Source organism: Gymnoscopelus microlampas (genome assembly GCF_963454915.1).
Source record: "Gymnoscopelus microlampas genome assembly, chromosome: 6".
In the NCBI taxonomy this organism is placed as follows: domain Eukaryota; kingdom Metazoa; phylum Chordata; class Actinopteri; order Myctophiformes; family Myctophidae; genus Gymnoscopelus; species Gymnoscopelus microlampas.
The window spans coordinates 20,988,810-21,015,088 of record NC_139943.1 but is presented as its reverse complement, the minus strand read 5'-3'; the positions used below and the strand labels follow the sequence as shown (position 1 = coordinate 21,015,088).

The window sequence follows — 26,279 nt, the reverse complement described above, 5'->3', positions numbered from 1 at the left end:
ACCTGCATATTTAATGTTAAATTCAGAAGGGATGTCCTCCTGATCATATCGCCCAAAACATGTTATGTTCAAATTCAGCATGCCTGTTCAGCAACTGTACATATCTGTGCTTTCAGGATGGCACTGTATTAGGCTAAATTAGTTTTGGCGCAAGCTTTGCCGAGTGTCAGCACTCTAAACTCTCTAAACAGCTCGGACTGAGTTGAATGTCCACGGACATTAAGACTTGTGATTGGGGGTTTTGAGGTATGTGGTCAGGTTGATGAATTGCATTGAAATTGGCTAGGTAGTATTATAGATCCGATAAGCTGGAGGGGCAGGTGCCCACATATCCCATAGCCTGGAGGGATGATTGCACTGGAATTATTAATTCACAAAAAGGGCATACATATTTGTAATTGACCGATTAGAAAATATATTTGGGAATTGAGGTCCTTGGCCTGCTATCACTGAGCACAATAAATATGACGCTGATCATCCTAGAAGTATACAAGATTAGTTACGGACAGACACGCAGAAACTGACAGACAGACAGACAGACAGCCACGCACACACGCACAAGCGCGCGCGCACACACACACACACACACACACACACACACACACACACACACACACACACACACACACACACACACACACACACACACACACACACACACACACACACACACACACACACACACACACACACACACACACACACACACACACAGGCGAATGCATACATCTCCTGGCAGGGCACAGTATACACTTTAATACACTGTATTAAACACGATGGGAGATTAAGACAATTACAGCAAAAGCAATTACTTTCCACCTTCATACAGTTAATTTTTCAAAGGCTAAAATGTAAAAACAAGTACTGCATTGAAACAAATGTGTTATTCATGTGATCTTAGGCAGTTTAATAATCAATTGAAATGGTAAATTACCATTTTACCATCAATTTAATTGTGGCCCGGAATAACTCCAGTTTGGCCTTTATTGGCCATTATTATATTAGCAAATATCATTTTTTTTTCCCCCTTATTTTCTTGGGGGGGGGGGGGGGTGGTAGCAATTCTTTAACCACAGCAATTATATATTGCTGTAAAAAATATAAATATACAATATTTCACTGGCATGATACTGACCATGATACTGCCTTGATACTGACATGATACTTACCATGACATTGAGATGATACTGACATGTTACTGTCTAGAAAAAGGGTTGCACACCTGCTTTTGCTTATAATTCTAAAAACTTTTTTGATGATCTCACCTAGGGTGGCGGGATGGCCAGAAACACCACTCTTATCTACTGTCCAAGAAACATCTCTGTAAGGGTCTTGGTAACATTACAGATTAAAAACACTACGATCTTTTCTTGCCTGTTTTTTAATACTGTGTGCATAGCCATCTCGCCTAGGGTGGCGGGATGGCCAGAAACACCACTCTTATCTACTGTCCAAGAAACATCTCTGTAAGGGTCTTGGTAACATTACAGATTAAAAACACTAAGATCTTTTCTTGCCTGTTTTTTTTATACTGTGTGCATAGCCTACGCACACAGTATATGGGCCACTATTCCCAAACAGCACAGATAGTTACTGGTTCTTTGGTTTCTAGTTATTGCCGATCAATAAGCCCAAATCACACATTGCAGTGTACAGCTTTGAGTGGAATCAAGTGCAATATACTAAACATTCCACAAGATGGCACTAGATCTTTATTTTACATGATGGAAAAGCTTCTCATGCCAGCTCAAAGGTAAACTCAGACTGACAACAATCACATGCACACATACACATGCACACGTACAAGCATGCACACATAGAAGCATGCACACACACATGAATTTACGCATGCACGCACACACACATGCGCATACACACACGCGTGGAAGGCATCGGTTTTTCTTACCTTTTGAATTGGCCACCGTGGACCCACCATGAACTTGGCTCCTGGAGGGCAAATAGAATAAAAATAGCTGTTGAGATATTTCTTCAAAGGAGATAAACAGTATTAAAGCAAATGTGAAATAGTCTGTGAAAAAGGAATGATGTCAGAAGTCAAGATAAAACATTATGTGAATCACACCTACATTCTTTTCAGCTGAAAAAGTCTTTCTTGTCGAGCGACATAATGCAGAACTTTTTTCACCAAAGCATTAATTAATTAAGACTTTATATATATATTAAATGAGGGTCTTTGGATTAAACTATCAACCTCTTTCTCTACAAATTATATTCAGGAATTGAGGTCCTTGGCCTGCTAGCATACGAGATTAGCTGGACGCACGCACACACACACACACACACACACACACACACACACACACACACACACACACACACACACACACACACACACACACACACACACACACACACACACACACACACACACACGCTGAATATAAGAGCTTACTGTACCCGCTCAACCTTAATACCACTGACACACAACCTGGACATTTGGGTCAGGCTGTATCCACCTCCACAGCAGAACACAGCTCTAATAAAAACATATGATTCATGATGCTGGACTAACCAAAAAACATGATCTTAAGTTCATCGATCAATATCTTCAAAGATATCTCTTGGAAAAAGAGTAATCGTTTTTGTCTCCACAAACGTGCCATAACTTGCTCTGATCCTGTGACATCAAAATCAATCAGTCAATATTCTAAGAATAAGTGTTTGTCTTTTTTGTTTTTGTTTTCAAATGATGGATATCTCCTGCTGGAAGGAAACTCTTTAACAGTAACCTTCTCAACTTCCACAGCTGCTGTGTGAACTACCCCCGAAAGGTCACGTGATTATTTTACGAATTATCCGCTGCCATTGACATTTATCTGCACAGCAGATGTAATGGCGCCACTGTTCACTGCATAAAGTCCGGAGTGGGAGGAAAACAACTTTGTCCAGCCAGGCTGAAAATATTCTGGTGAGGCAACCCGCCCCAAAGGCTGGAGGAGAGATGGTGTGCATTACAGATGGAGTTGCCAAGAGAGGGCTCAAGATTAGGTTTTGATAGAGAGGCCAGGTGTGTGTGTGTGTGTGTGTGTGTGTGTGTGTGTGTGTGTGTGTGTGTGTGTGTGTGTGTGTGTGTGTGTGTGTGTGTGTGAGTGTGACAGCAGAGAGAGAGAGAGAGAGAGAGAGAGAGAGAGAGAGAGAGAGAGAGAGAGAATAGGGGATAGGGGATAGAGAATGATCATGTGGAGTCCAGTGGGTTAATAAATGACACATCCTGTGATATAATGGTTTTCCTACATGGCCAGTACCCTTTCCCATGACTCTGGTACCATACCCAGCACATAAACCATAAGCCTCATTTGGTGCACCCGTTCCAAATAACTCTAAATAACTCCAGATGAGCGTGTCAGGTAAATACAGAAAATCTGAATGCTTTAATCGCTTTGTGTCTACTGTACCATAGTAAATAATTGAGAATGACTGCTGCTATTTTTGATGCCAAGAAATTCCATGTGGGATTGTTCTTGAAAAATAAAGTAAAAATTAGATGACAATGCAAAAACAAGGACAGCAATCATTATAGAGCAGAAATATCCATAAGCGCTGCATCAGCCAAATCTACACTACAATCTACCCTCTGATCTACACTCTGTTCAGTCCATTTCACAGTCCCTCTTCATTCGTGGCTGAATTGCGTTATCAGTCAAACCCTCAACATGATTAATTGCGACACTCAGCAGCTGCATGTAAATTTAGTTTGAATAGTTGATTTCTGAAAAAAGGGATGAAGGGAAACATGAAAACCCTGGGGTTTCTATGTTGATGTAGATGTACTGAATGCTGAGACACAGATGTCTATGTTTTTTATGCTGAATTACTTAATGCTCCCCTTTATTCTAATGACCAGATTTTTGATGCACCCTTTTTAATGTCCAGAAAGTTAATGCCCCTCTTTTGACAAAACTATGAATGGTTCCAATGGTTTCTGAGCCAAAATTTGACAACCCATTCATATCATTAAAGGTAGGGTAAGTGATATTTTTTGGTTAAAACAAAAAGTATTTTGTTAAAAGGTTAAAATACTATATTCTGATAGTAATCATTGCTATAGAGTGTTTGTTCAGTAACAGGAGTCTCCCCGTCTCTCCAGCTCTTTAATAAACAGAAAATACATTTTTCGGTAGGTGTAAAAATCTCAGCCAATCAGGAGAAAGTACCAATTTTTAAGCTTAATTTGTATAGTGTTCCAGTTCCAATTTTGCACGCTCATTTCTTAGTGTCATCACTTCCAATTTCACTTGTTTAATCTGTATCCTGATTGAGTTCTCTGTCCTGGTTGGATAAAATTGGAAATGAAACTGAAACTGAAACGAAAATGCATTTTCTGTTTTATAAAGAGGTGGAGAGACGAGGAGACTCCTAATACTGAACAAACACTCTATAGCAATGAGTACTATCAGAATATAGAGATATTTAACGAGAAAAAATATCTATTCACATGTTTTCCTGGCAATTCTTTGATATACAGTAGGCCTATAAGAAAACAAAAAATATCAAAAAGTTATAAGTTGGTTATTGGTTCTAAATACCGGTTTCAATATATTTTCGGTTAATTGCCCAGCCCTAGCCAAAGGTAACAACAAATGAACATCTAGAAGCTTCGATTAGTTTACGCTTATTCTGTGCAGCCAAAGCTTTGCATTATCAGTATTATCTGATAACTAATGTCTATCCCTCCCCTCATGCCTACAGCCACACAACACTACAGGGCCAAGTTCTCACAGTTTGCCGTGTCTACTAACTCGTATATTATTGCTTACAGACCATTTGATATTTGCTAGTCATTTCAAGGGCAGCTTCACTGATGTGTTTATAAACGTGGGATGTGACAGAGAGTGTAGTAAGTCATAACTCAAAGCTGGTATGTGATACACCTTGACTGCATAGCTTCAGCATGACCTTGTCAAAGCTGGTCTTGCACACTGCTATACAGGATAAGTCCATTTTCTTTTCAATGCAGTTCCTATTTTCCCAGTTGTTTCAAATTGTGGTTCAGCTGTCAACTACAATCCAACAGACAAACATCATGAAGTGAAACCTTTCAAAACAACACTTATTACCACTACCATTTTACCTTTCTATCTCATTTTATTTTGTATTCTTTTTATTTGACCATTATATAAAATGAAATGATTGATCGTTATTCCAATTCTGTGTGATAAATACATATAAAGCATAAAAAAATGTTTAACCACTTACGCCCTATATACTATGATGTACGACGAAATGGCGAATAGCTGTAATAGCTGATCCACAAGCTCACAATGTGTTGCATCGTGACAACAGTAGATCTACACAACTGACCGGCACGGTGGAAACAATTCAGAACAACTCAGAGGAAAGGACTTATCCATTGCAGTCAAACATCGAGTCAGCACATAACGTAAAATGAGCAGTTGTAATTTGTTTGTGAAAGGCCCACTCATTTACCATAGAAAAACTCTTGGCTGATGGGAGTTATTGGCCTCCTCACGGACACAACAGAGTCCAGACAAAGCCAGCAATGCTTGACAGCAATCAACAGGAGGCAAGTCATAGTCCAGATAACTCTGGCAGCATTGCAGAATCCTAAATAGAGTGTGCACAAACTGTATATGCACACACACACACACGCGCATACACAGAGAAATCGCATACATACAGTATATATTATATATATATACTATGTATATATATACTGTAAATATTGTATACAGTATACTATATAGCCTACTCATATACAGTACACACATATACATACAGTATTTACACATATGCATCAATAGTAATTTTCTTTCTCTCTCTCACATACAGTACATACACATAAACGCGCACGTGCACACGCACACGCACACGCACACGCACACACACACACACACACACACACACACACACACACACACACGCACAAGCAGGGAGGCAGGCTCCTGCAGTGTGGTCCTGCTCATGTTTTATGTGCCAGAGGTAATGGGAGATCCAGATGGCTTCACAGTGCCAGCTCCACCATCAACCTGACACCCAAGGTTATCAGCATCCTGGGCCGCCGTGTCAACAGTGTGTGTGTGTGTGTGTGTGTGTGTGTGTGTGTGTGTGTGTGTGTGTGTGTGTGTGTGTGTGTGTGTGTGTGTGTGTGTGTGTGTGTGTGTGTGTGTGTGTGTGTGTGTGTGTGTGTGTGTGTGTGTGCGTGCGTGTGCGTGTGTGTGCGTGCGTGCGTTATTTTGAGGCTTCACAGTTATTCAATGCAGAAGATTTTGGGGGCACATTTCTAATACTCGGTCTTCGAAACCTCTTTTGTAGTGTTAGTGCTTAAGTCAATCCTTAAAGGTCTCTTCAGTTATCGCCTATCATCTCCTATCGTCTCTCTCGTTGACATTTAAAGTGAAGTCATAAATACAGTGGTTTAGAGCAGTCAGTCCGATGGCTTTCTTAGTGACATTTCAACACACCTGGCTGATTGCTAAAGCACCAAACTTGCAATCATTCGGCTACAAGGTACTTTATATAATCCATTATGGTATCCTGCCCACCTACCCTTGCCCCCTACAGCCCTCCTTCATGCCTCAAATGAATGTATGAGCCCGATCACAGCCTGAAGTCGTCTGGCCAGGGTCCTTTGAGTCGTCCCAAGGGCATTACATTTATTACAAAAGGTGACCGGGCATTTGCAGTCAGGACTCCCAGGCTTTGGATTGCCACAAGCTTTAAAGCACGTCTTAACCCATTTAGACCTGAGGCCGAGTCTAAACACGCCTTAAGGCGTTTCTGTAAATGACCTCCTAAAAACAGTTTTCTGAAACAATTTCACTTCACTGAAAAATATATTTCTCAGACTCTGTAGCAGATAGAAACATGAAACAAAAACAGAAACATTTGAGAGCTTAAACCTTTGGCTTTTACTGAAAATGACTTTCATTTGCCCTAATTTTCATTAAAAGAATATCAATAAAAAAGCAAAGACAGACATACAGAGATTTGTGGAATTGATTATAGATTTTTCTTTCTTTATAGATTGTTTTTAAAATGAACATTAGCACAAATGAAAGTAATTTCCAGTAGCCTAATAGCCAAATGTTCAAGCTTCATGTTTATTTATTTCATGTGTCTATCTGCTACAGAGGCTGGGAAATATATAAGCAGCATCTAAAATGATGTCCACGTCTTCCCTGTCTCTTGTTTTTGTTCAACACAATTTCATTGGCTGTTAGCGTTTTACTTTGTACATTTTCCATCTAGTCTAATTCATTTACTGTGTAAATTACTTTGTAATGATCATAATTATGAGTATTATTGCCATCTGTAATTTGATTTCATTACTTTATTAATCCCCAAGAGGGAAACTTCATTAGCTACTGACTGCATGCAACAACCATAATACCATAATTAAGATATATACATTATTGACAGTAGTCACAACAGAACACATATACAGTACCACCACATTAATTACACACAGGCACTGCAATCAGTACTACCCAATACAACAAGAGAACACTGGAAATTCTGTTCAACTGGAAATGTTGGATCTCGGACATCATGTGGCCAGTCTATGACGGCATTACTATGACATCAGTAATATCAATATTTCGGAAACAATTCAACCTACTCCGACTTCCATTGACTTAAAATGTATATAAAGTTGAAGAAATGATTGAAAGCATAACATTTTAGTTGTAAAAAGTAAAAATAATATCCACAATAATGTGAAAAAGAAACTGCCATGGCCTACTGGCAGCATGCACAAGAACTGTGAGATTAGCCCCGGACGGACATACGGACAGATGGACGGTGACATAAACACACGTGCACGCACACAGCCAGCTCTTCTAGACGGCTCGTCTCCTACAGAGCCACAGCATAATAACGTAACAGCTGCAGGCATAAAAGTCTTTTGTTAAAGTTCAGTGGAACACCTTGGCATAAGCAGCCGATCATTAAAGGTGCTTCTAAGGCTATTAAAAACACCATGGAGAGGGTGGCTATCATATTGCAATGTAGCTCTGAATATTATTTCTGGTTCTCAATTCTATTATGATGACCTCTCTAGCGAATCTGGTGCCAAGCATTCCGGGGTCAATAATAATAATTGTAATAATAGTAACAACAATATGCCCATAAGGTGATTTTTCTTTCTCCTGATTTCACCTCTTCAGTAAGGGCTTGGTATACTTTGTTGCACTGCATCGTGTTGTGAGCTTATAGATCAGCTATTTGCGGTGTGTGACACCAGTGTGCAACTAAGTATAAATTGCCCTGTTATACTTCACATAGACAGCAGGCACATTGTTTGTGTGTATCTGTGTGAATCTGTGTGTATCTGTGTTTATCTGGGTGTATGTGTATGTGTGTTTATCTGTGGGTATCTCTGTATATCTGGGCGTATCTATGTTTATCTGTGTGTTTGTGTGTGTGTCTATGTTTATCTGTGTGTGTGTGTGTGTGTGTGTGTGTGTGTGTGTGTGTGTGTGTGTGTGTGTGTGTGTGTGTGTGTGTGTGTGTGTGTGTGTGTGTGTGTGTGTGTGTGTGTGTGTCTGTGGTACAATAAGTGGGTGGGTGGCTGGGTGCAGGGCAGCTGCATTCTCAGGCAAAGTCAGAAGCCTATATAGTGGAAGACCTATTTTAAGATCCCGTACACACAGTGCTGTAGTCTAGGGCTTACCCAGCTAAACTTAAGGCTTAATTGCTTAATTTATTTGTAAACTAGAGGTTCCTCACCTTCTAAAGCTATTACAAAATTGTTACCTAGACTACTTAGAAGATTCAAAACCACTGTAGCATTAAAGTACTCTCAGATGGATGCAGGTTATGTAAAACAGATGGTCTTTTCTGCAACAACAGCCCACATCAATTTCATATAAAGTAAGAAAAGATTGTGTTTAAGTATAATAATTCCCATTGTATTAGTGGTCATATATGTGTTATGGCATTCATCCACATCTCATAATTGACAAATCTCTCTATTTAATGCGACATCACTGCACCCTGAAGAAAAGTGTGAGGAGAATAACAAGTAGCAGCAAGCCATGCCAATCTGTGGATCTAAATCTTGCTTGAAATGGTATCATCTGCCATGGCTGTGTAAACACAGTTGTCGCACAGGCTGTGACAGGCCCGTTTACCTATCTATTTAGGGTATATGCAAAGCTTGCACCTGCTCCCCTACCCCCCCCCCCCCCCCCCCACACACACACACACACACGCACACGCACACACACTCTCACACACACACACACACACACACACACACACACACACACACACACACACACACACACACACAGCAGATAAAAGGCAACCCCACTAAGCACATCTCTCTTCAAAGAACAGCCACTGAGTCAGGAGTTCCAAATCTTCACCTGCCTTTTAACTGTGCTCCGCAGCACCTCCCAGCACCTCCGCCCCTTCCCACCCAATTCACATCCGAGAGGCAACTTCAGAAAAATCCCCACTCAGAGCTTGTACGAATCCAGACAGCAATTTTTTTTTGAATAAAAACAGTATTCGACCATGCAACAGCCTGCATTGGAGTGTTGATACACAGTAAAATCTTTCGTGTTAATTTATATGATTGTAACTTATATGATTGAGTGCACAAGAATAAAGAATAAAAAAAACTGCACACTCTTCATTTACTCAATATAGGAAATATTTATAGTTATTAACTAGCAATGTTTCAGTCAAGGACATTCTTCAGGCATACTGACAAATGATACAGACATCATTATATTCAACACATGAGTTGTTAGTAACCCCAATCCAAAGTCAAATACACAAGAAAGCATTTCTCAATGCAGTAGTGTTGAGAAATTTGTTCCTTGACCGAAACGTTGCTCTAAAAACACATTATATACATTTTATTGATTGAATCAAGTGACATGCAGCAAATGGTCCGGCTGGCCGAGAATCGAACCGGGGACTTGCTGTCAGGCATTAGAGCCCATGTGGTACATGTCCTAACCACTCGGATATCGGGTTGCACCAGGGGGCTTCTACTTTGTAGGGGTAGTCCTAAATGGATGGAGTATGAATGGCCTTTCACAACATCAGCCAGCTATGCAGTTTACACACAAACAGACCTGGTAGCTGCCCTATACAATCAAAGGCTTCAAGCGCTGGGGGGCGTGTCTTCTCCTCCGCGTCACCAGTGCCCATACCCTAGGTGGGGTTAGCGAAAGGGCCTACTCTGTGTGGAGTTTGCATGTTCTCCCCGTGTCTCCTAGGGTAGTTAATTAATACCCTCACAAAAACATGTAGTAATCCTGGTCACTATACTGCCTCCCCCTGGTCCGCCGGGGCGCCTGATGGAGGGGAAGGGAACTGGTTGGAATAACGTGTTCCTTCCACGCGCTACGTCCAACCAGGGAAACTCCCCCCTGTCGGGTGACAAGAAGGTCAGTTGGCTCTCATGCATTGAAGGAGGCATGAGCTCGGCCCTGGCCTCCCTAGGCTGGTGGGGGGAGTGTAGTGCCCAGGATCACTTAGCAAATTGGCACCGGGTGAAAAAAAGGGTTACAAAATCGAGGGATAAAAAAAATAAAAAAATCAGTTGCTGGCCACCCTGGATTGACCACTAAGCAATTTTTAGCATTGCTCCAGGGCACGTCGGCAGTCGTTGCTGAGGGAGGTGACAGAAGGAATATTTCTTCCTCACTGTCCTCTAGAGGTGCAACAGTTAATCAAACTAATCGATTTAATCGATTATGGAAAATAATGTATTTGAAAAAAATGATAAAGAACTGCGTGTTGTGTATGAAACGACTGTGACACACATACACAGATCAGTTTCAACTGCTCTTTATTCCTCCCGTTATGTGTAAAGTATATCACATCATCAACTGGATCTCATATCTATTACCGATTTGTAGTGAACTCACAGCATACCTTATTTAATCATACATAACACTGTGTTTAACCACTTACTGTACTTGGTTGACCGGAGTCCCTATATCTATACTTGATCCTCTTCTTCCTTCTCACTACAACAAATCTCTTTGCCGAAAACAGCCGATCTACAAGTCCATAACGTGCCGCAACGCAACGCTATTTTTGCTGAATGTTTGCCTATTTTCACCGAATGTTCTCTTATTATGACATGCCCAGAAGAGGGAAGCTACAAGCTAGGGTTCATGTGGTTAATGTCTTTGTATGCAGACGGAGAAGTCAATGCTGGGTGGTGATGGAGGTGGCGGTGGGCAGGGGATCTGCCCAGGCTGACAGCCGTGTGACAGAGCTGTCAATCTCTGACCTACACAGGCAACGCCCTCTTCCATCAATTACATGCCAAACCCTGGCGCTCGAGGCAGACGGACATGAAGACAGACACTAAGTCAAGCTGATGATGGGCAGTGCGTTCCTGCATTCCTACATTTGGTGTGCGTGTCTACAGGTATGTGCGCATTTGTAGTTGTTCGAAAGTGGATCGAAACCCCCAGGGGGATCCCCACATGATTTTGGGGGGTCCCAGATGACAGTGAAGTGACAATTTAAGGACTTTTAAGACCTTTTTAATACCTATAAAAAAAGACCATTACTGCATCAAAAGTAATCAACAAACTATTATATAAGAACTGGTCAAATATTGGTCAAATTGTCAAATAATATAAGAAAATGGCCGATCTACAAGATTCAGATCGGCTATATTCTCGATATTTATCTGTGGAACCGAGTCAAACAATATTTAATGCCTCAACTCCTACATTCCAAGTGCTTGTCAGGGGGGGGGGGGGGGTGTCCCAGTTCAAATATGATTATTTTGGGGGGTCACGGCCTGAAAAGGTTGAGAACAATTGGTGTATATGATATTTGAGGTATAGTAACGAAAATGTGCGTGCGTGCGTGCACAAACAACCAATTATTCACCAGCCGGGTGGTGGACATAGCCAGGCATCGCTCGGCTGTCAGCCTAGTTGTGGACTTCATTACATCCTAACACAACTCTGACTTTCTGCTCTGTCTGTCCCGCAGTTATCTCCCAATGTGTTGGATTTTAAATATACGGTCGAATGGACGGATATAATTGCTAATCTCGAGAGGAAAAGCCCCGTCCGCCATGCGGCAGCTCAGCTGGTGAGCTCCGACGGTGACGTTCCCGACACCATCACAGATGGCAATGCTGGGGCCGGGAACAGTTGACATAGTATTATGGACAGTCACACAGTCCTTGTATTAGCTGAGAGGAGGAAAAAGAGGTTCACCATTTCATTTATTATTGACTATGATTATTATGAATCTGTATGAAATCTAAAAGTCTAGATGTATAGTCTATTCTGTCTGAATGTTTGTTGTGCAGTGTGCTTGTTGCACTACATGCTTTTACATGAGTCAATGGTCCTGTTTTCACTGATGAATGTTGCATTATCACTTCATGAACTAAAGCAAATTCCTTAATAATTACTTTTCTTATTGTGATGATGTTCTCTATTGTGTTTTAGTATGCAATGTCTCTATTTAAATGTTTCTACATTTTTTTGACTGGGTTGTTTACTTGGAAAGCAAACCAGTGAGAGGCACTGTACGCAGAGCCCTGGCGTCCCCGTGGCCCAGCTGTGCCAAATGTGTGTCAGCATGTACTGTGCAGCTCTGCAGGCTGCCAATATGTCAACAGTGGCACCAGTACCACCACAATACCAGATCCGGGATCTGGTATTGTGGTGATGGTACATTATTCTACTCAGCGATTAACCCATTAAGACTTGGAACTGTGTCATTTTTAGATTTGAGCTAAGAAAGCATTATTTTACACTTTGGGCTATTCAAAAATAGCAGATATACAAGCTCATAGCGCGGCACCGAGTGCCACGCTACGAGCTTGTAGATCTGCTATTTTTGAAAATTTGTGAAAATGTGTGCAAATCTTTGAATATATTTTTAAAGCGAACATTTTTAACTCAAATCTTTGCTTCAGGGGGTCCCTGGAACAAAATATTTTGATGGGGGTCCGCAGCCAAATACATATAATTTTGGGGGTCCTTGACATGAAAAAGATTGAGCACCACTGATATAGAAACATACGTTTTTCAGAAAACTGTTGGGATTTAGGAGACGGCTTCAGGTCTCAATGGGTTTTAACACAATTCTAGAATCCCAAACTACCATCTCTCTCTCTCCTATTATTGTATTTCTGATGTACTCTCTTTTTGCTCCACCTAGGTTAGTCAACAAAACTGCACTGCTGACATGTCCACCAACTCTAAGAAGTGCAAACTATGGCTAAACAGCATGGAAGTAAAGACAAAGCAGAAATCTCGGGGTCCGGCATGGGCGTATTTACGGACTCCTGACCCGCGTCAGTAGTGCTCCCTCCCACAGGAGGCTAATTAATTACACAACCGCATGTCATGCATGCCCCGCTCTGCACCTGCTCCAGCCAATCCCATTGGAGCTTGGTAGGGCCACAACAGTGGTAAGTGGGCTGGGACTGAAGTGAGCCCACTAATGATACCATGAGAGCACAGCGTATCACACCTGTGCGTGTGAACACACATGTACGTGTGCATATACCGTATGGACATACATATGCACAGCACACTGCACCTGCAAACATGCATGCGCGCGAATGTGTGCTTACACTTATGTACAGTAAACAGACTAAACGCATAAACACAACGTATCGCATTACATGCCCATGCAACTGTACAGTATATGCATACTAATGAATGCAGACCGTATTAATCCTGCAGGGGATATTCAAGTTTCAGCTTCACCCAGCTGATGGCTTCTCAAACGGTCATATTGAGCGCTCGGGGGAGGGGCAGTTAGGGGTTAAGTGTCTTGCTCATTGACACCTCAACACATAGCCGAGCCTCGAACCTGAGACCTTCTGTTTCCCAGGCGGCCTCTCTACACATTCAGCTAAAATACTGAGCAACATAGCCATAAATACAGGAAATGCTGAATAGACCTTTTTCCACGGCAACCATATTGACATTAAATAGTAGGGTAAACACAGGTGTTACCAATCATACTAATTAAGGTTTTGTTCCATTTAGTGTAGCATTTCCAGTGAGCACCCCGACTCCGTTTGACCTGAATGGAACACATCCCAATATTTTTATGTAGAATTTGTAGCACCTGTGTTTACCCTACTAAATTGTTTCATGCCAATAGACCCCTTAACAGACGACGTCACACTGATAAGAACCAGTATGCGTGCAACCAGTATGCGCTAAAAGAAACCCATTCTATCAGGTCTCGCTAGGACGCGCCTCACTAGCCAACACACAAGAGGGGGTTGGGATGTGCTGAAACTAGCGCACCCCGAAACAACAGGTTGGAAATTGATTGCGTGAAACAATCACCTGTGCATCCAGTCTCAATGTTAGTAAACAATTAATTGGTCTATATGGTTGCTGTGAAAAAGGTCTATTTTTGATATTTAACGACTAATACTATAATACAACAATGCACAATTTAACGACTCATGATTGCTATTTGGCTACAGCTATGTTCTTGACCAATTTGTTTAATGAACATGAACATACCTCCCCCAACTGTATCATACAGATCAAGGTACAGTACAGCTCATTTAAAACAAACGATTGACTGAATGTGACTATGAAACACAGCATAAACAACAATATCCCTGAGCTTCTAGTACTGTTGCTAAACTTCACCGCTCCAATTGTCAGTGCACCCTGATCCCCTGGCAGTCATTCTGGCTTCCGTCACAGTCCTCCTCTAGCATATTTTTCATTGTCATCCTCTATGGAGTCGTGTGTGTGGGGTGAGACATCTTAGAATAAAGATGCATGACAAGCTGTTCCCTCCTTTTATTCCAGGAAGACAGCAGAGAATGTTTACTCATAGAGTGAACTCTCCTAGGGCATAGGAGCAACATGCTGTATTTCTCAGACACATTTCAGTGGTATTTCTCTTTAAGCTTAGCTTTAAATCCTATCAAAAACGGATGTAACAACAGTATACGGTACCTCACCATAATAATAACCAAATGCAATTTTATAGAGCTTAGCAGTGGCCTGCCAACACTATAATATGCAAATCAAAATTCAACACTCTCTACAGCACACTGACAACCACAAACAATGGTAAGCCCCTGCCAGGTTTTTCATTTTGCAACAACAAAATAATATATTTACTGATTCAATTAATCTGACAACTCTACCTAAGGAAATTTGATAAATGAGGGGAATTTGATTTGCAGACTTAGTTTATTATTAATAAAAAGACAACATATCAGCACACAGTCTACCATACAGACAAACCAGTTTACTGAGCTAAATCAAATGCAACAACCAAATATTAACACAGTGTCCTCCTATTTCATTAACCACTTGAAGCCCAGCATCAGTAATCTGGGGGGAACATTTGCCAAAAATATCAGATCTACAAGCTCACAACGTGTTGCTACACCAAAATTGGTGTAGAGGGAAAAAAGCGGTCCAAGTATACAGTAGTTGTAACTGGTCTGTTTTATCAAGAATAGAGGGCTTAAAGTAGTATTTGATGACCGGTGGAGTCTACTCAATTGACCAGCATTTAGACTCCGCCGGTCATGGGGTGTTTAATTGATAGAAAATAAGTACTTTTTTGGGTGAACTATTCCTTTAAGTGGTTAGGGGTATGGTCACACATCTGCGTCAGAAGCATTAGTTAACACATGGCATCAATTTCCCATATTGTCTTGCGGGTTGTAGACAGCGTAGTTCGTTTAACTTGTGTTGGATTATACTGGGATCAACTCGTTTTGCAGTTATCTAGAGAGAATATAACCTTGTGTCACCAGGTGGCAGAAACTAGAGCGGATATCAATGTAGCCTGGGGTCCTCCAGACAATTACTCAAACCTACCTAGCCTAGGTTCTCTTTGTATATAAACTATCATGTGTCTTCTGTAGAAGACGCATGATAATGTGAATTCACGCGACCGGGATGGTTTACCAGGCTACTGTATAGCATCTTGAGCTGCAATTTATGTGTGTAGGGCGCCGTACAAGTACTTTATAATTATTGTTATTTATTATTATTGCTTAGTGGGTTGTAAACTCATGTGGAGGCCATAATGAAAGCCATGTGCAGGAAGCATACAGGGTAGAGAGGAGTATTTAAGGCCATACACTGTAAAATACTGAGTGTTCATTTTACACAGAGTGCACAAATGGCTCTGAAAGCTATTAAATGAACACTCAGCATTTTACTGTGTATGCAGTTACACCTCTACGCTCAGAGGTGTATGTTCTGATGTTGATACAAAGGCATCAGGAAGTACTGTGCTGATTCTAGCTCAGATTCAATAAAATTAATGGACCAAACATTGTCTTAGTGAAAATCTTGCAAAGTGGTACTGGCAAAGTGTTTCAGTAGTAGCTACATTCTGACCCCCTCAGGACAACAGGCCCTCATATGGAGCATAAAGAGACAGTGCAAGGATGTGGACTATGGTTAGGCATTGTTAGGATTTAAAGTTCATACTGGAGCCACAAACCACCAGGAAACAAAGGTTGCAATCAAATATCCAGTTTATTTTAGCCGGATAATGAAGAATAGGGTTGACATTAGGTTTCATGATGATGCCATGGTTCTAAACAAAGACAAAGAAACAAATTATAATATCATGCAAATTATAATATCAAACATAAATATGGCCTTTAAATTATATTATACATTAAGGTATATCATCAAAATAATAATAGGCCAAGTATTTACTTCATAATATTAAACATCTAAATATCCATATAACTCAAGTTCATCAATTCTTAAATAATAATCATATAATCCACATCACTAGAAGTAAAACACTGGAACTTACATTATACCAGGTTTAACAGACGCATGGCAAACATCAGTGGTACATCAGCAGCACACGGCAAACACAGGCCGGCTGCATGTGTTTGGAAACAAAGGACAAGGGGGGAAATGGGAATCCAGTCCTGCTTTTATAGTGGGAGGAAGTGCGGTCACCACCACAGGTACCAGTCTGAATCCCATTGTGGTGTCTCCTTGTGGAGCGGAGGGGAAATGAACCTTGCAGTTTCTGACAGGCATGTAGTACGAGTTTTTCAGCGCGACTGCTGGGTGACGAGTATCCCTGATAGACAGACGGACGGACGGACGGACGGACAAATGGATGGACAGATGGACAGACAGACAGACAGACAGATATTTTATTTATCCTCTCATTCATCCTATTCATAATTCAGGCATCCCATAGCTCGCACAGGCAGTCATACAAACAAAGCAACAAAAGGATGCCGCCTGCCTTAGGTTTAAAGCACAAAACAGATACTTAAATTCATAAAAGATACTACTGAAAAGCAAGTAATCCTATGAATAAAAAGTGATAAAGTGCATAAAAAGGTGCCACTTGGAATAATACTTATTCTTACTGCAGTCAGAGTCCAGTGGATGGATATGTGAGCTGTTTTTTAACTAAATACTACAGTACCCACCACCACTCACATGGCTTTGAACATGGCAATGTAAGTAGCATACTAGTACTCCGTGGTCCATGTCTATGCTCCTTGTAGGAACATCACCTTGTGGTGTGACCCACTGATTGAGAAACGCAGTTACTAATCATGTAATGTAATACAGTATTATACGCACCCAGAGTTGTACTTTGTGTCTCACTATGTGGAACGCCAGAAAGGGCAATTTATACTTAATTACACACCAGTGTCAGGCACCGAAAATAGCTGATCTACAAGCTCATAACACAATGCGTCAGGAGCTTGTAGATTAGATATTTTTGGTGCATGACAACAGCGTGCAACTAAGATCACCCAACCATTCCTGAAAACAGGGTCGAAAGAACTGACCAGCTCCTTTAAAGCTAAATTAATTAGAAACCCAGGACTTCCGGTTCAGAAATATCACAACACCCACTTCAATCATGATTCATAACAAAAGCATTCCAGTTCTTCATATGGTGTGACATTTAAGTTGTGCTATTTTTAATCATCAGCTTTTATTGATAACGGAAATGACTACTCAGTGTTACTGTTGCACAACAGGTTGGCTTGTTTGTACAGCCCACATTGCTGCAATAAATAGGAGCTGCAGCGGGTCCAGGTTTTTCACTTGCAGTGTTTCTTTAATTCTCTATATAGCTACACTAAAATAGAATCAAGATTTTCATTATCTCCGCCAGGCCAAGGGGCAAGGGGCAGAGATTATGTTTTCACCCCGTCTGTGTGTGTGTGTGTGTGTGTGTGTGTGTGTGTGTGTGTGTGTGTGCGCGCGTGCGTGCGTGCGTGCGTGCGTGCATACGGACAAAAAAAAAAGGCTTTTTTTTTTTTTCAATGGCATTGATGACTGGACTCAAGGAATGCGAGTTGACGTCACACCAGAGCTCACAGCTGCGTGTCTGCTGCTGGTCTGCTTTTTTTTTTAATAGAATAATCGAATAGTGGTTTGATAGTCGAATAGTCGGTTTGATAGTCGAATATTCGAATATTCGATTATTATGTTAATGCCCTACCCCAAGTCACCCTCATGGTGGGGCTATACCAACCCACTTTACATTTTATATTACCCATCAAGTACCATTGTGTGTAAAATTACGGAAAATACAGTGAGATTGAAAATGAAAAGGTGTATTATGTATCAGGAGGACAGTTTCATTAGCTAAATGCATGAGCACATACCCGGAATTTGTCCTTTTAACCACCTTATATACTAGTTCATTGTACGACTCATAGTGAAAATATCTAAAAGCTCACATTGCATCGCAATGGGTCCTGAGCTTGTAGTTCTGCTATTTTTTAACTATATTTGAAACGTTTGAAAATATATATTTTATGTTATTATTTGGGGTTTTTACATTTAACTTTTTTATGTTCACTTGTAGTAATATGCCGAAAATAGGGACACCAGGGTTAAAGTGGTTAAGCAACCCTAACGATTGAGAGCAGTGGGCAGCTACTAAGCAGTGCTCGGGGAGCAGTTACTGTAGGAGCTCAGTATCTTGCTCCAAGGACATTTGAGCCAGGATGCCAGGATGGCATCCATGTAATACATTTTGTGCCAAGTCAGAAAAGAAATACAGCTTGTTTCAACATCCAAAGCTGAGAAAAGGTGCCAACCAACACTGCCAGACAATCTTCGGCAGCTGCTTACTGTAATTTCACAGGGATTAACATACAGTACTGTACAGTACCTGGCGAAGTCGTCGCATCCGTGATGTTTCAAGAGTTAATCCATCAACCAAACACAAATCTTGCAGATGCTTGCCAGATATTTGTATCTTAGGTAGCACGGTGCGGGGAACAACTGCCCCCGCTGAAAGGTGCACCAAACATTGACACACTTTTTAATGTGCTCTAATATGGTCCATTGGGTGCAGTTTTGCTGAGTTAGGCATTATCGCTTGGAGGCTTTTGCATCATGGTGAGACTATACAGGGCTCCTCAGTGAGACTGCACCATACAAACAATTCCTCTAATAGGTTTTCAATACCTTGCTAAACAGCTGTGTGCATCATCACACTGTGAGGACAGGAGACATTTAAGACATCGTTTTCTCTTGAGCTGACTCCCATTGAGATGGTCATTTTCACTTCACGTTCATCATAGATTACAGTTGTGATAATAAATATCTAACATTTTTATTACCTGCTAATATCTGAGTGGAATTATTGCGTGTATGTCTGAGATGGGCTCAATGAGGATTCAAGAGCATCTGTGTGTATGTGAGTGGGTGGGTACTTATAAGTGTGTGGGTTTTTTTGTGGTTTGTATTGGTTCTGTCACAAAAGAAAATAGAGTCTGCACACTGGTGATGCTGAAAAAGCTCCGCTGTATTTTTACTGCGCAATAAAAATACAGTGGAGCTTTTTCAGCATCACCAGTGTGCACACTTTATTTTATTTTGTGATACTTCTGCTTGTCTTGCACCTGGGCCACGGATGTACACTACCTTCCTCTTGTATTGGTTCTGTGCCTTGAATTTGACCTGATTGTTCATGATCTTGTAGTTCATTCACACACACACACACACACACACATGATTTTACCTCCAAGAGGTTGGACTACTGTAATGGTCTTCTCTCAGGTCTCCCCAAAACACTACAGCTCAGATGCTAGAGTTTTAACTATTTACTCCACCCAGAGTGAATAAATAAACATGGTGAGGTAGGTTGCCTACTTTTAAATCAAGGGTAATAACCTTTGTTCTCCACTGCTTTTTACTAAGAAGAAAACATTTAGCTTACAGTTTACCCCGTTTCTTTTGTATCTTTTTAATTTCTTTTTTTCTTTCATTCCTTCTTTCCTTCTTTCTTTCTATTTTTCTTTCTTTGTTTAATTCCTTCTCTCTGTATGTTATGCTTACCTTCCTTATATAAAGCACCTTGATTTGCCTTTCTGTATGAACTGTGCAATACAAATAAACTTGCCTTACTTCTATTTACCTACATTTTTAATTCATCAAATTTAATTTCATTGCATTTATTATTTATAATATAATAAGGAATAAAACAACTTTGCATTATGAGTTACGATGGGTTTAAGACAAATAAAATACAGAGCATTTCCATTCCCGAGTCAAGATCTTCTAGAACACAGTAAATTCAACTGTATCTTTAAATCTGATACCCTGAATATGATCTGTGCTGTGTTGACCCAGAGGCAGTCTTCCTCTGGTCTTCCATTCCAGCTAAGTGCCTTAACTCATTGCCTCTGTGCTGAGCATCGAACCCAGTGACAGAATGACTTCTCTCAACCAGCTCCCTTTTAAGTTACGCTGAAACCAGCTTAAAATATTCATAACCCTCCTATCAATAAAATATACCCTTTGGTGAAGTTACAAAGGAGTGAGCAGAGAGGCGGAATGGAGATAGACTCACCAAGTTAGGTCGGTGAGGCAGTAAAAGCTCCGTTCTGTCTTATTGACCCAACTTTCCCACCACTCAAGAGAATTTCCCCAGCCAGAAACAAATCCCACCTCAAACAGCATCCAACCCTCCCTCTATCCATCTTGAGAGATGTCTTTTTAGCAATCTGTTGGAGGCTCATACTTGCCTTTTATCAAATGGCCTGCTCTCCCTGTTTGTGTGAGACATGGAGTACTTCAATCAAGGTGTTCCATCACTTACATCTTCATAAACCCAGCCCCACCGCCCCTTCCCCGTCTCGTTCATAATGTCTTTATTATATCTCATAATTGTATTACTTTTTGTATAATAATATTTTCATTTTTTTCTGTGCTGCCAGTGTTACTGTTAATATTTACAGCCATTGTTATTGTTACTGTTCAGTTGAAATGAATACATTGAATGTTGATGTACTCTGTGAGTCTTTTTGGCCTATATAAGGCAGTGTCGGGTGTTACAGAACTACAGTGGCTAGTATTGTCTGTTGCCATTCATTTTACTTGCCCATTGAATTGTATTCTGTGTCATTCATTTACAACACTTTTCTGGATAAGATCCATGGAGACTTGGGACAGACAAACAGGCCTGTCCTTGGCATTGTGTAACAACACTTCAGTGTTCTAATTCAATATGGGGGATAATACAATATGGCAGAGGAATATGACTGTGAACTGTATACGATTACAGGTGTAGATAATTCTTCTCAACAACAAATATCACAATATGTGAATAGTGGGGTCTACGGCTGCATAAAACATGACATCATAGATGTACAGTATCAGTGCAGAATAACAATCACCCGTTCGCTGCCAGTCTATTTGCGGAACTGTACAATTTCAGGGTTTAGAAATGAGCAAATTCACTTCTCACACCTTTCCGAAGTAATCCGAACCTCCCGGAACCTTGTGGAAATCACAAGTGCCTGTGTCGTGACAAAGTGCTGAAGCTTCGTGCCGCATCACTTCAAGCTGTCGTCAAATTACACTGTCTTCTCAGCTGGAGCACATTTGTGCCAGAGCTCATCAACACATGGTTCTTTGTCTGATTCCCACCTACGCTGCTCACACCCCAGCACACCTCCATCCTCCTCACCCTCACTGCTCCCTTCTCTCAACTCCATGGAGTGAGATTTTCATTTCGTTTCTACTCACAGATTTTAATCTGGGTATAAATGCAGCTGTTTTAAACTGAAAGGCATTGATAATTGATTTTTAAACAGGGTAACCTTGCAAGTTGGGAATGCATACCCCACCCGGTTGTGCAATACCCAGATTACCTGTTTACCTGTCTATCTGTCTGTGTCCCTTTTATGCCCATATCCCAGCACTAACTATAATTATAAATATAATACTACCAATTGGGGCCATGCATGTCAGGAACATTTACACTGCTATGCGGCACAAGCGTTATGCGAACCTCAGCCAATCAGTTAAGCAGACGGGTCGGGTTAGCCAATCAGGGACTTTATACTGGCTTAGCGGTACAAACGCGACGTGACGCTCAATCCATGAAGCTATGGTTGGTTGGTATGGTATGGTTTGGGTTGGCCAATCAGGGAAGCCTGCATGCAATCTCCCGAACACACAGAGAATTTCTCCCTCTTTCTCAGGCCAACTGATATATTCTTAATTTCTTTTTCTCTCGGAAACCGTTGGTCCGTCCGAATTGCCATTCGGCTCTGCACCTCTCGGGTCATATGAGACACACGCCAAGTTTGAGACCAAACGGTTGGACGCTGTCTAGTTATGACAGGGACAAATTTTGTGTGACAGACAGACAGACAGACAGACAGACAGACAGACAGAAACACACACACTCTGTGAATGACTGTATAGTACAGATATTATAGATAAAGATATTGAAAAAAATAAAAACTCAAGTAGATGGCAGACTCCACACCACAACTATAATGGCGGCAGTGGTGAAGGATATCGATATGGTTACAATGATAATGCTTGGTGTGGTCGGCCCTTAAAAGCATCAGCACGTGATGGACACTCATTATTCGCTCTTTTGGGACCTATAACTGTTTCTCACACTAGACACTAGACAACCTTGCCACCATTATCAGTTTTCACAATGAATATTTATCACTGTTCAAATATTAAATTGTTTTGCTCAGTATCAGAATGTGAATGTGCCTGGCCTCTGGGTAGAAATATCTTTTGGGGGAAAAAGTATTGAACTTCATTCAATGAGATGTAATGTAAGATTACAGTTGACTGGCTCAGAAAATATTTACCTTTTCAAAACGTTGTGGACATCCAATCCATCGTTTTGACATACAGTAAGTAGCACAGTGTTATATATTCCATGGCCTTGTCAGAGTTCAGCATCCTGTTGGTTGTATATTTACTGTTCTGGAGAGCTGAGGGTACTGTATATAAAGGCTGGGCATTTTGACTGTTTATTTGCACTCACCAACGTTGGTGATGGTGGTGAATGTGTCAAGATAGTAAACGTGGCTTGGTTCCACTCAACCACCCACACGCGCACACACACACACACACACACACACACACACACACACACACACACACACACACACACACACACACACACACACACACACACACACACACACACACACACACACACACACACACACACACACACACACACACACACACACACACACACACACACACACACCATTCTTTCTATTGTTTTATTCATCACGCTTTGTGTTATTCATAGGGTTGTGGTTGAGTCTGCATCAATTCAAAGCAACGACGACAAGCGATATGATACAAAAAAAAAAGAAAAAAAGCAGGGCCCAGCTGTTTGAGAGCACAATCTGATGAATAAAACAGCGGGAGAGAATTCATCTGTTTAGGTAAACCAGTAGATGATTGCTGTGAGACGCTGCGGCATGCCACACAAAAGATTGTTGGCCTGCAGTAACACAGTGAGAAATGTAAAGTGAATCAAGAGACTAAGGTCTAGTCGCTCTGTCTGTGCATTGCCTTGCCGGACTCCAAACCCACTGTGGGCTCAACAAATCCAGCAATCGCTCAGGAGTTTGTTTTCTCTCTATTAAGGAGAATGGGGAGTCCTACTGTACCTCCTTTATATGTGTTTTAATTGAGATAAAAATGGCTGAGAGGGAGAGGGCAGCACAGCAAAATAATCAGTGCTAGTTTAATTAAACGGTTGAATTAAACGGATCCCTGGCTAATAAGCATTATATGCCTTAATAGTACATTATAATTGCCCTATATAACTAACATTTGAAATTAAAAACACCTTAAACATTGTATTTATTTTAGAAATCACAACAAGTTGATGATGTCATATGTCCATGTGTGGTCCAGCCCTATGGAATGCATGTGCTAACTAAAAACAAAAAATAAATAAATAAATTCTAAATTCTTCCCACGGTTAATGACCGTCAAAGAAATATTTTAAATACTTTTTATTAGCACATGCATTCCATACATTCCAAAAGGCTGGACCACACATGGACAAATGACAGCATTGAATTGCAACGGAAAGATGAACTATTTCTAAAATAAATAAAATATTTAAGGTGTTTTAAATTTAAACATTTTGTTATAGAGGGCAATTATAATGTATTAAGGCATACAGTATAAGGCGTATTAGCCAAGGATCCTTTTAACACTGAGGACTTTTCAGTGCACAGAGGAGACTTTTTGAGGAGACAAGATTTAAACTTGTTGACAAAGTAACAAATGTAACCATGAAGATGAAGTTCTCCTTTTTTTAATGAATGCACAACACTGCTTCTGCTGAAGTATTGCTTCTCCTTAAAAGAATAATAAGAGTTGGAAGAAAATTCATATTTTCAGCTGAGGCCAAGGGATTCCCTTGGCAAGTTTTTCAGTTACAGCACAAGTGTGTACTACAGTACCATACCACATTAGGGACTGGGCAGCATGTAGAATAAGCTCTACTGTATGCAGGAGAAGCCACAATGGAATGTGAGAACAAAGCAAATATTCACAGCAGAGGGACAGTCTGGACTGGAGTGTCTGCAATAGCCTATAACTTGTGTTGCTTTACTTGAGAACTGTTCCGTATGACTTGGGTCTATAAGTAAAACTCACATAATATTTTCTACTGACTTAACAATAGCAGAATAGAAAAATGTAGCAGAGCAACATGAGAAGCCTCTTACAGTACATAAAATATGACTGATTTATACCCTAGAAAAACATTCTGATCCCCAATCATCTTTGACAAGGTGATGACAAAGTATTGAACAATTTTTTAAGTTAGTTAATTTGTTCAATCTCAACAGCTGTCCCTTATACACTACAAACAAGTTCACATAGTGTCCAGACTCAACACTATACACCACCTGACTTTTTCTAAACATGACATATCAACTCATAAACTGAGTTCAAGCTCTGTGTCTCAGAGGTGAAAAAGACAATTACGGCAACAGGAAATATTTTATTGGGGTAGGCTAGCAGCATGAGATAATGTGCTGTGGCCCAGCTAAAAGCAAGACTAATGGATTATGTCCAATGAATCACTGGGAGATCGGTTATGAGGTTATGAAGACTTCGGAATTATCTCATCAGCACATATTGTTGTATATAGTGCTCAGATGCCAGGAATTAAACTGACTTTTATTCCAAAGCTATCTACTGTACCACTTAAAAAAGAAGTGACACCTGTGGTGACAAAATTATTCCTGCCATTAAAATGTATTAGGGTAAAAAAAACTGACCCCTTCTGATTCAATGTAACCTTTCTTTAAAAAAAGAGGGACAGACTATAGTATTTTATATACTTTATTTTATTTGACATGTTGTAGTTCTATGACACAGAGCAGTGGTTCTCAAAGTGGGACCCCCCAAGGGTCCTTGAGGGGGTTCTAGGGGTCCCCAGCAAAAACTAGTGATAGTTAGGAACCAAATGGACCCTTATGGATTCAGAGAGTGTACTAATGGTTCCATTAGTTCACTCTCAGTTAAAAAAGAGTTAAATTAACACTGAGGATTTGACAGTGTAAATTGGGGTCCAAGAAATAATAATGGCATCAAATGGACATCAGTGGTCTAATGCATATCAAAACGGGGGGTCCTAGGGAAGGGGGAAAACAATCTTATGGGGGTCCCTCCCTGGCATATCTTATTAAAATGGGGGTCTGCAGCCTAATATTCATCAATTTTGGGGTCCTTGACATGAAAAGGTTTGAGAACCTTTGACATAGAGGATTGCCAACCACTGTCCATCATTCTCTGTGATTCACAACGGCTGAGCGGCCTGCAAATCTAGTAAATCTGTTTCTGTGTCACAAGACCTGCATAGGTCGAGGACCATCCAACCGATCGACTTCAAGCCTGGCGTGTTCATCACAGAGGACCCGAGGGTGTGCTGTAACGATTGGGAAGTCGGACGGATCAGCGGTTGTCCAGAACCAAAAATCCAAGAATATCAGTCTGTCTCTGTGTCTGTCTGTATGTGTGTGTCCCTTTTATGACCATACT

The 26,279-nt window shown here is 40.8% G+C and overlaps 1 protein-coding gene across 2 annotated transcripts in view; it reads right to left on the bottom strand.

Moving 5' to 3' along the window:
- The window catches only part of LOC311047666 (carbohydrate sulfotransferase 8-like), a 69,654-nt gene that overhangs the window by 4,166 nt on the left and 39,209 nt on the right, over positions 1 to 26,279 (bottom strand). For both annotated transcript variants that reach the window (XM_084060463.1, XM_084060464.1), the window contains exon 3: positions 1,907 to 1,947. In XM_084060463.1, coding sequence (XP_083916589.1) covers positions 1,907 to 1,947 — 41 coding nt within the window. The remainder of the gene's footprint in view (positions 1 to 1,906; positions 1,948 to 26,279) is intronic.